At 33.7% G+C, this 11,871-nt stretch overlaps 2 protein-coding genes across 6 annotated transcripts; both read right to left on the bottom strand.

Moving 5' to 3' along the window:
- Positions 1–490: 490 nt before the first annotated feature.
- LOC111424075 (venom protease-like) lies at positions 491–7,302 on the bottom strand. 5 transcript variants are annotated; one of them, XM_071200702.1, is made up of 5 exons: positions 7,099–7,174; positions 1,456–1,650; positions 1,315–1,406; positions 1,157–1,266; positions 491–1,107 (listed from the first exon to the last, which is right to left on the bottom strand). In XM_071200702.1, exons 1-5 carry the CDS (start codon positions 7,157–7,159, stop codon positions 519–521), a joined length of 1,047 nt encoding a protein of 348 aa, XP_071056803.1. In that variant the 5' UTR covers positions 7,160–7,174; the 3' UTR covers positions 491–518. The 5 variants fall into 5 exon arrangements, with proteins under 5 accessions (XP_071056803.1, XP_071056802.1, XP_022913254.2 ...); XM_071200701.1 differs by lacking the exons at positions 1,315–1,406; positions 1,456–1,650; positions 7,099–7,174 and adding exons at positions 4,352–4,449; positions 4,498–4,692; positions 4,765–4,856; XM_023057486.2 differs by lacking the exon at positions 7,099–7,174 and adding an exon at positions 1,712–1,808.
- A 3,224-nt stretch (positions 7,303–10,526) lies between these two features.
- Positions 10,527–11,871, bottom strand: LOC111424073 (venom protease-like). The gene is made up of 5 exons (XM_023057483.2): positions 11,776–11,871; positions 11,520–11,714; positions 11,365–11,468; positions 11,200–11,309; positions 10,527–11,146 (listed from the first exon to the last, which is right to left on the bottom strand). Exons 1-5 carry the CDS (start codon positions 11,834–11,836, stop codon positions 10,558–10,560), a joined length of 1,059 nt encoding a protein of 352 aa, XP_022913251.2. The 5' UTR covers positions 11,837–11,871; the 3' UTR covers positions 10,527–10,557.

Genomic DNA, 11,871 nt, shown 5'->3' with positions numbered 1-11,871 from the left:
AAGGCATTTCTATATATGGAAACGACCTTTGATAAAGTGCAAAAATATGGAAAACACTAAATAAAGTGAAGGTGGACCCAAAATTAATTAGAATTACTAAATGTATGTATAAGACAACGAGAAATTGTGTAATAAGAAGAAATATGGTATTCGAAGAATTTGTTGGGATAAAAAAGATAGTGAAATGAAGAAAATTGGCAGAAAAAGAGAGGTCATCCTAAAGAAACTTGGGACAATACAATAGGAAAAATACTAAAGAGGAAAGAGAAATCTGTTCCCCTCTTGGTAATTGACATTTGAGAGGACCGAGTCATCCCATCCGCCTATCTCCATTTATCTGTAGTTTGCGTGTATGTACTTTAATTTAAAATACAAGCTTCATTGTTGATTTCACGAGCAATTTATACTTTGTCATCCAATTTGTTCGAAAGATTGAAAAGGATATCAAATAAAAATAATGTTAGATAAATTAAATAAAAACAGTCAAAAATATTATAAAAAGAACATTTTATTATCATCTAATTTAAATTCGGCCAAACAATTGATTCAATCCAAGAAATATATTTAGAAACTCTCGTATAAATACCTGGCACCAAATTACAATGAATCCCAAAAGAAGTAACCCCAACTATTTTATGAACAGGTGGATTGAATTGAATTAGATACTGAAGAGGACCTCTCGAGTCTCCTTGACAAGTATCGACACTTTTTCCTGGGTTACCGCCGCAAATTTGGGAGTTAGTCTCGATTCCATTGAGAAGTTTCTTTTGTGGTTTGTAAGTCGGTAAACACTTTTCTTTTTCTAAATTCATAAGATCCAATTTTTGTAGTTTATTATACATCTCGCCTCCGTAAAATAAAGCACCCCAACCAGTGACTGTTAATCGATCTTTAAACTCAAATTCTGATTGTAAACAAGCCGGTTTAGCATAAGTCGTGATTTGTACTGGTTTATTTAATTTAAGAATTGCTATATCGTTATAAAATGAATCTGTGGTATAATTAGGATGAGAATAGGTATTGATAACTAAAAATTCTTGTGGGTCTGCGTCATCTTTATCTGTTGCGGTATCTAAATCGCCGATCCGAACTACTTTTACTGGTCCTCTAAAACAAAAAAAAATTTTTTCTTGCAAATAATATTTTTATAAATTACAATTCTCTTGATTCCAAGCAATGAGCTGCCGTTAAAACAAATTGTTCACTGATTAAACTTCCACCACATTGGAATTCTATAGAAGCATTTTTTCCATACCCTAAAAGTGACTGAAAATGATAAGTGAAATAAAAATGATTTTTAAGGTTAATTTTTACCATATGAGGAAATTCTTTTGGATTCGCATCAACTCCACCACCGATGATTTTGTCTTCGTAAAATGTCTCCAAACGACGATATTCGTTACACTCTAATAAATTTTGTTTTTTAAGAATTAAAAAGAAATGCTTTTTTCTTACTTATTTCACTGATCCTTGGTGTTTTCGCTAAATTATGTTTTTCACAACAAACTATTGGTGTACTGCTATTAAATCCACAAAGAACTGGTGTTACCTTCTTTATAAGGTCTTTTTGCGCAGATTCGCAATTTTGAACAGCTTTACATATTCCTTCAATCCCATTTTTAAGCGCACAAGATTGATCTACTTCTTTTCCTTCAAATAATTAATGGTCACACAATTTTCAATAAGTTTTTCAATAAAGAATTTGTGTTACCTTGAGTGAGAACACACGCAGTCACAGCTAATGAAACAAACACCTTCACCTTCAAAGTCATCTTGCCTAACTGGTTGTAAGAACGCGAGTTTTTCCTTTATATTTATGAGAAACCACTTCCCATGGAGGCTGATTCACGCTTATATTAAAGAAAGAATGCATTTAAATTTTATTCTAGGTTACCAAAGAACTTTTTTTTTATTATTCAGTTAACGCCTTTTGATGTGGTTGTCATAGTTTGATATTTTTTTATATTGAATTCAAATATTCTAAATCTCAGCTTCGACGTCTAAAATAGGCATAGTTTTTTAAACTAATCCAAACAAAATCATAATCGTCATGCTCAATTTTTGTACATTTCTTCTTCTTATTCCTATTTTGTGACATCTTCTTTCTAACTTACCTTAAAGGTAAGTTTCCACATGTATGGATTACTGGCATGATACATGATTTAGTTGCACGTGGAAATAGCAAAAATCCATTGGCCCCAATAAACTGGCGCCAGTAATTATAGCGCCAACAAAGTTGACAGAACGTTTACTTTTTGGTGCCAATAATAGTAGTGGTAAAGAAAACCAGCAACTGTGTAAACGTGTTCCTCCACCAAAATTGCGAAAATCTTGTAATAAACCGTCCAAAAAATGGATATCACAACAAATAATACAGTTTAACATATGAAACATGTGAAGAATACTCGTGTTTGTGAAACCATAAAATTCCGGAACATAAGGACCGAGCTGCAAGAAGGGTACTTGAGATTATGTCGAAAACAGTTCCCAATTTTGAAGGAAAACTCGGCAAGGCAAAAATAGAAAGTATACGCAATGCCAAATTCCTGCAGAAGTGGAGCATCAGCTGACTATGTGTATAAATCCACGTTACCATGGTATTCTGTAGACATGAAAAAATCTCCAGAGGCCGAAAATCTTAAAGTTGCTTGCACTTTTACGTGAACTAGAATGGAATCTCTCATATGAGTATTTTGTTTTTGTATTTTAAAGGATACTTGACTCAACAGAAACATGAAACTGTCTTCCGTCATTCGTAAATGAATAAATATGCTTCCTGATCTTCATGACATAGTTCCCTAATTAAAGTACTTGATGCACATTGATAATTTCTACGAGCAATCCACGATCTTTCTTTTTTTGCTAATAAATTCTGGAGTTCCAAGGAGCACATTTGTATTACCACATTAATGCAGTACCAAGTACATCACTAAACTGACTTTTTACTGGCGCCAGTAATCCATGCATGTGGAAACTTAGCTTTAGTTATTCATAGTCTATGTTCGAAAGCTTGAGCTTTCCCACCATCATATCTGCGGTCTTCCAGGGGATCTGTTTGGATGATGGAACTCTGAGAGGGTCCATCATTGATTACGCTTGGTAGTATTCTCCCCATTCCAGTCTTTTCTTGCAGGTCCGTCTCACGTTGTTTTGGATATCTCTATCTTTCTGATTCTTTTATGATCCTACAAGCTTTATCCCGTTAATGACCTTGACCATATTGGCGAACCAACACAGATAAAGTATCTAATAGGTGTGCAGGTTCACTCAGTTTCCAACCTGATGCTTGACATAAGCGACTGTTAGTATTATTATTAGTAGTATTATTCCTTATTCAGTATTATTATCATAGTTAGCAGGAGCGTTGTATAACCATTTGTAAACGAGGTCTTCTACCAATATTTGGTTATCACATCTACTAATAACCACTCTCAAAGTCAAAAGTTTAAAACTAACGTAATCTCGACAACTCAACGGTCAATCTAAGATTTTCATAGGATTAAAAAAAAGTCAAATATATTGTAAAAGAGCATACAATTTATTATTAACTAATTTAAATTAGGCCAAACAATTGATTCAATCCAAGAAATATATTTAGAAACTCTCGTGTAAATACCTGGGACCAAATTACAATGAATCCCAAAAGAAGTTACCCCAACTATTTTATGAACAGGTGGTCTGAATTGTATTTGATACTGAAGAGGACCTCCCGAGTCTCCTTGACAAGTATCGACTCTTCTTTCCAAGTTACCTCCGCAAATTTGGGTGTTAGTCTCGATTCCATTGAGAAGTTCTTTTTGTGGTTTGTAAGTCGGTAAACATTTTTCTTTTTCTAAATTCATAAGATCCAATTTTTGTAGTTTATTATACATATCGCCCCCGTAAAATAAAGCACCCCAACCGGTGGCTGTTAACCGTCCCTCAAACTCTAAATCTGATTGTAAACAAGCCGGTTTTACATAAGTCGTAATTTGTACTGGTTTATTTAATTTCAGAATTGCAATATCGTTATACAATGAATCTGTGGTATAATCAGGATGTGGATAAGTATTGATAACTGAAAATTCTTGTGGAGCTGCGTCATCTTTGTCGGTTGCGGTATCTAAATCGCCGATTCGAACTACTTTTACTGGTCCTCTAAAATAAAAAAAATATATTTTTTTGCAAATAATAATATTTTTATAAATTACAATTCTCTTGATTCCAAGCAATGAGCTGCTGTTAAAACAAATTGTTCACTGATTAAGCTTCCACCACATTTAAATTCTATTGAACCATTATTTCCATATCCTAAAAGTGACTGAAAATGAAAAGTGAAATAAAAATGATTTTTATGTTTAGTTTTTTTTACCATATGAGGAAATTCTTTTGGTTTAGCATCAACACCACCACCGCCAAGGATTTTTTCCTCCTCGTAATGTGTCATCAAACGACGATATTCGTTACACTCTAACAAATTTTTTTTTTAAGGATTAAAGAGAAATGTTTCTTTCTTACTTTTTTCACTAATCCTTGGAGTTTTCGCCAAACTTTGTTTTTCACAACAAACTATTGGTGTGCTGCTATTAAATCCACAAGGAACTGGTGTTACCTTCCTTATAAGGTCTTTTTTTGCCGATTCACAGTTTTGAACAGCTTCACATATTCCTTCAATGCCGTTTTTAAGCGTACAAGATTGACCTACTTCTCGTCCTTGAAATAAATAACGGTTATACAATTTTTAAGAAGAGAATCTTTAATGTCCTTGCAACAAATTTGGGTTACCTTGAGTGAGAACAAACGTAGTCACAACTAACAAAACAAACACCTTCACCTTCAAAGTCATCTTTTAAACTGGTTATATGAACACGGTGTCCTCCTTTATATTAACCACTCCCCGTAGAGGCTCAATGACGCGTTTACCAGAAATTATGTGTCTAGAGTTTATTATATTTTAATGAGAAAATACATTTATATTTTATTCTAGGTTACAAAAGAACTTTGTTTTATCATTAAGTAAACGCTTTTTTGTGTGTAATGGTCAATTTTTTTATTTATTGGCTTGTGCATTTCTTCTTCTTCCTATTTTAAGACATCTTATATCGTAGTTATTTATACTCTATGTTGGAAAGCTCGAGCTTTCATACTATCGTATCAGAGGTATTCCGAGGGATCTGTTTTTAGAAGTCCATCATTGAGGCTTTCATATATCTCTCTGATTCTTTCATGGTCCCACAAGTTTTATCCCGTTAAAGATGCTCTTAGCATCTTATTTCTGCTGTTTTCAGGATTCTCTTTGTGGTAGCATTTTCAATATGGAAATTTTGAATTCAAATATTCCAATACTGTGCTGATACAATGCATGGAAACCGTGTCATCTTGCAGGTTGCTCTGATTAGTGGGTCTGCTTTTTTATAAGTATAAGTTGTGTCGGGTTCAAATGGGAATGCCGGTTCGTGTATTGGTAAAAATGCTTAGCATCTCTAAAGCATCGCGGGTTTGCCAGTTAATATAGCACAGGTGGAGATGAACATGATGTGTATACGTCATTTAGACTCCTCCATGTAGATTTTGTATAATAATGGAACTGCTTATCTAAATGATATACAAGAGTAATAAGCTTGATCATATTGGCGAACCAAGACAGATAAAGTATCTAATAGGTGTGCAAGTCTAATCAGCTTCCAACCTGATGCTTCATGCAGTACTTTGGCTTGATATTGACGTAAGTGACTATTAATATTGTTGATTATTCAGTATTATTATCATAGATAGCAGGAGCGTTGTATAACAAAAAGGGCACAATGAATTGCTATTAATTGTAAACGATGTGTATTATAGGATTAAAGAAAAAGTCAAATGTATTTTAAAAAAGCAAAAAATTTATTATAAACTAATTTAAATTAGGCCAAACAATTGATTCAATCCAAGAAATATACTTAGAAACTCTCGTGTAAATACCTGGCACTAAATTACAATTAATACCAAAAGAAGTTACCCCAACTATTCTATGAACGGGTGGCTTGAATTGAATTTCATACTGAAGAGGACCTCCCGAGTCTCCTTGACAAGTATCGACACTTTTTTCTAAGTTGCCCCCGCAAATTTGGATGTCAATGTCGATTCCATTTCGAAGTTTTCTTTGCGGTTTGTAAGTCGGTAAACATTTTTCTTTTTCTAGATTGACAAGATCCAATTTTTGTAGTTTATTATACATATCGCCCCCGTAAAATAAAGCACCCCAACCGGTCGCTGTTAATCGTCCCTTAAATTCTAATTCGGATTGTAAACAAGCCGGTTTAACATAAGTCGTGATTTGTACTGGTTTATTTAATTTAAGAATTGCTATATCGTTATACAATGAATCTATGGTATAATTAGGATGGGGGTAAGTATTGATAACGGAAAATTCTTGTGGGGCTGCGTCATCTTTATCTGTTGCAGTATCTAAATCGCCGATTCGAACTACTTTTACTGGTCCCCTAAAATAAATAAAAAATATTTTTTTCTTTAAACAAAAGTTTTGCGTTTAAATACTTACAATTCTCTTGATTCCAAGCAATGAGCTGCTGTTAAAACAAATTGTTCACTGATTAAACTTCCCCCACATCGGTATTCTATGGAAGCGTTATTTTCATATCCTAAAAGTGACTGAAAATGAAAACTGAAATAAAAATTATTTTTATGTTTATTTTTTTTACCATATGAGGAAATTCTTTTGGTTCAGCATCAACTCCACCACCGCCAATGATGAAAGCTTGGATTGGGTAATATGTGTCCAAACGAAGATATTCTCCACACTCTAACAAATTTTGTTTTTTTTAAGAACTATTTGTATCTATTGTTTACTTACTTCTTTCACTGATCCTCGGAGTTTTCACTAAATTATCTTTTTCACAGCAAACCACAGGTGTACTGCTATTAAATCCACAAGAAACTGGTGTTACTTTTTTTATAAGGTCTTTTTGCGCAGACTCACAATTTTGTACAGCTTCACATATTCCGTTAATGCCATTTTTAAGCGTACAAGATTGACCTACTTCTCGCCCTTGAAATAAATAACGGTTATACAATTTTTAAGAAGAGAATCTTTTACGTCGTTGTAACTATTTATGTTACCTTGAATGAGAACACACGTAGCCACAGCTAATAAAACAGACACCTTCACCTTCAAAGTCATCTTGCTAAACTGGTTATAAGAATACGGCTTCTACCTTTATATTTACGTGAAACCACATCCTGTGTAGATTGATTCACGCGTTTATCAGAAGTTATGTGTCAACAAAATGCATCTAAATTTTTGTCTAGCTTACCAAGAATGTTCTTTTTATTATTAAGTAACCTCCTTTTGATGTGGTCATCATAGTTTGATATTTTCTTTTACATAGAATTCATGTAATTGACCATAAATTGGCTTTTTATGGAGGGGACGTAGAAGACTGAATTATTTTTTGTGGTGATTTAATGCATAATATAAGATAAACTAGATAGCGTTAAAAACTAGAGTGAAAGCGTTAAGATCAATGGATCATAGAATGAAATAAAGTATAAGAATGACCTTCACTTAAGCTACGAGATAAAAAAGCTAAAATTTCAACACAAAGATATGGTATGCTTTACTTGGCAAGTTGATATGATGGAACCACCACTATATAAAATATTAAAGATGTTGTTCTCAACTCTTAAAATAACCACTAAACAAGTCTCAACCCTATTCCTCACCAGACAACAGTTACAGTATAGTAATAGAAGTTAGATTTAACAACGTAGTCCTGATACTCAAGCTAATCCTACATATGCCCTCATTTCTTTTCTTAGTTAGGTTAGAGAAACCAGTTATGGCCACATTTAGTACTCTTCAACTTTTAAAATTCGGTATCTTAGTTAAAAATTGGAATACATGCGAGAAAACAATTAAAGTAGTGCTTTTTAGCTCTTGTTGCATATAGGCACCTTGCATTTTATTTGTGTATCAAGTATTTTAAAATACAAAAAATAAATTTCTAAAGTAAATCAATTTCCCCATTTATGGCCACCAAAATCGCTGTTATGACTATAAAAGTTTCCACTTATGGCCACCATAATTTGATTGCGTAGAAATCAACAACTGCAATAAAGTACAATTTTTAGATTTTATTAGGCACATCGATACAACAAAAGTAAAGGAGATGAATACATTTATTGTTTTTCAAATACGTCTACAGCACTACGGAAAAGAAGTGTCATCTTTCGACCAACATTTTTCAGTTCGGGTTCTGGAAGCGTTCCATGGATTTCTTCCTTTTGTAATGGCACATTTGTTATTGTCTAACACTTTGAAATGTGTCTTACAATTAGTCTGATCTAAGCCTTTTAGACATTGTATTTCAAACTCATCACAAAATTTTTGCAGCACACTCCCGCAGGGCTGTAACTCCATACATATCAATTGTTTCTTGATTTTCTGTCTCAATATCGTCAACATCATCTAAGCTGCTCCCGCTTTCATTCCATTCTTCTTCTAAACAGTTTTCCGTTGTCTTCTTCGTCTTCTTTGATTTCTCCGTCTCTACTTTATTTTTCTGCATTTCGCTTTTCTTTTCTTCCCTTCTTTTTCTCCATTTTCAGCTCTTATTGAATTTTCTTCCCTTTCTCTTTGAGTTCAAAATATTCCATCCATTTGTCAGACGTAACAATGCTTGGAGTAAATTCTTTTTTCCTTTTTCGTACTGTCCTACGGTGTGGTCAAGGAATGACATCATTCAACACTGAGGCAAGACACCGTTTAGGCGTGGCAAGTACGTTGATGATGTTAATGGATCAACACTTTCAGCTCTGCTGTTGAAATACAAATCCTATGAGTTTTCCTTTTTGGAGCCAAACAGAAGCAAGTCTCATCCATATTAAAGACGCGCTCTGGATCCCTTATTGCTACAATTTCTTCTTCTGTGAGTAAAATTTCAACTTCCTTAAACCAGTTCCGTATTTTGACGTATATGCCTTGTTGACATATTCAGTATGCTTCTGGGTGTCTATTTAGGAAAGAAGTAAACCACATTTTGCCGGGCTTATTCTTGAAAAATTGAGTTTTCAAAATCCATTAAAGCATCAAATTTAACAGAATGGCCATAACTGGGTTTACGCTAATTCATTTATGGCCACGTCATGGCCATAAATGGCAAACTTCGCAAAATTCGCTCTACTTATGGCCACGTTAACAAAAATACGCTTTATCTCAATTTATAGTTATAATATTATTATTATAAAATTATTATTATTATATTAAATACAGTGGCCATACACGGTGTGACCTATCTTGTCTTGCTCTTTTTCTAACTAACGGTATGTATGGATGCAGCTCCGTTATGTCGATTAGCAACAAAAATATATTTGAAATATGTGTACTTCCCATATTTGTGTACCACATTTACCAATGTGGCTGCTCTGTATGTCTAGAGTTTAAAACCAGCGTAATCCCGACATATTGACGATGCACATCGGTATTGAACAAGGGATGCTCGTCAACGTAATATAATCAAATTTCTCTGCTTCAGGTTTGACTGTTGAAATTCTGTTTGAATTTTCTTTTCTAAGACAACAGACTTCTGATTGGTCCTCATTAGCTTGACTGATAAAATTGAGTTAAAACCGTATCAAGTTAGTTAGTAAACCAGAAGTAAGTAATGTTTTGATAATGGTCTTTTTTACTATTTATTGATTGCAATTACAATCATTATAACGGTTCTGATTACAAACAAACATATGACATTTATGTAAGATATTGATTCTGGAGTCTCCAACAGGAAAACTTTAGGTAGTCCATCACAGGCAATCCTAGGGCTATATTTATGCAGAAAATAGGCGCATTTGCTATGCTGGGTCCGTATTCTGTTTAGAGTTGACTAGGTTTTGCATGGTAAATCAACACCAGGAAGCTATTGGGTAATGATTAAGCTGAATTCTTCATCTAATGCAGTGGCTATGGTTTTGATCGGTGACATTCTGGATCAGAGGCAGGTGTGGTTGACGTTCTCAATCTCCTTGTGTATTGGTAGGTTTTGGTTGCTCAAAATCTTCTTGTACCCTCTCGTGAGGATATTTATGCGGTGAAGGTTTGGAAGTGATACATACCTGAGTACTGGGAGCCATTCCATTGGAGTAGATTTGATAATCACAGTAATCAGCAGTTGAGAAGACCGAAGACCGAAGAGTTTCTTTTTTTATTTGTAGCAATTATTTCAGTTCTATCAGGCAGTGTATGCTCTGTACCAACAATACATCCACTGGGAAAGCTTCCAGCTACCTTTACCCTACCTTTACACATCCTCTCTTAGGTCTAATGTAAAATCAAATTTCTGCGAAAACTTCACGTTTTTAATAAAATCGTTGCCTAACATAAATGCTTTTTATGGACAAGCATAATGGATGGCATTATTACAAAGTACTTTCAGAGATAATAAACTAAAATATTCACAAATATTGTTGGTACGGACCAAAAATGTTACAAATTAGGAAAAAATAATTTTGCAAGAAATATAAATCGAGGAGGATTTAAAAACAGTCAAAGATATTGTAAAGAAGCAAAAAATTTATTATTAACTAATTTAAATTTGGCCAAACAATTGATTCAATCCAAGAAATATATTTAGAAACTCTGGTATAAATTCCTGGTACTAAATTACAATGAATCCCAAAAGAAGTTACCCCAACTATTTTATGAACAGGTGGTTTGAATTGAATTTGATACTGAAGAGGACCTCCCGAGTCTCCTTGACAAGTATCAACAGATTTTTGTAAGTTACCCCCGCAAATTTGGATGTCAATGTCGATTCCATTTCGAAGATTTTTTTGCGACTTGTAAGTCGGTAAACATTTTTCTTTTTCTAGATTCATAAGATCTAATTTTTGTAGTTTATTATACATCTCGCCCCCGTAAAATAAAGCACCCCATCCGGTGGCTGTTAAGTGTCCCTCAAATTCTAATTCGGATTGTAAACAAGCCGGTTTAACATAAGTCGTGATTTGTACTGGTTTATTTAATTTAAGAATTGCTATGTCGTTATAAAATGAATCTGTGGTATAATCAGGATGTGGGTAAGTATTGATAACTGAAAATTCTTGCGGGGCTGCGTCATCTTTATCGGTTGCAGTATCTAAATCGCCGATCCGAACTACTTTTACTGGTCCCCTAGAATAAAAATGACTTTTTTTAAACCTAAAATTTTTGTTGTAATTGTTTACAATTCTCTTGATTCCAAGCAATGAGCTGCTGTTAAAACAAATTGTTCGCTTATTAAGCTTCCCCCACATTTAAATTCTATGGAACCATTATTTCCATATCCTAAAAGTGACTGAAAATGAAAAGTGAAACGAAAATAATTTTTAATTTCGATGTTTAATTTTTACCATATGAGGAAATTCTTTTGGTTCAGCATCAACACCACCACCGCCAACGATTAACTTAACTACCTCCACGTAATATGTGGTCAGACGGCGATATTCATTACACTCTAACAAATTTTGTTTTTTTAAGTATTAAATAAAAATTGTTTTACTCTTACTTTTTTCGCTGATTCTTGGAGTTTTCGCCAAATTATGCTTTTCGCAACAAACTATTGGTGTAGTGTTATTAAACCCACAAAGAACTGGTGTCACCTTCTTTATAAGGTCTTTTTGCGCAGATTCGCAATTTTGAATAGCTTTACATATTCCTTCAATCCCATTTTTAAGCGCACAAGATTGATCTACTTCTTTTCCTTGAAATAATTAATGGTCATATAATTTTCAATAAGTTTTTCAATAAAGAATTTGTGTTACTTTGAGTGAGAACACACGTAGTCATAGCTAATGAAACAAACACCTTCACCTTCAAAGTCATCTTGCCTAACTGGTTGTAAGAACACGAGTTTTTCC

This window comes from Onthophagus taurus, chromosome 11 (genome assembly GCF_036711975.1).
Source record: "Onthophagus taurus isolate NC chromosome 11, IU_Otau_3.0, whole genome shotgun sequence".
Taxonomy (NCBI): domain Eukaryota; kingdom Metazoa; phylum Arthropoda; class Insecta; order Coleoptera; family Scarabaeidae; genus Onthophagus; species Onthophagus taurus.
Note: the sequence above shows the minus strand (reverse complement) of the source record. Positions and strands in the feature narration are given on the sequence as shown.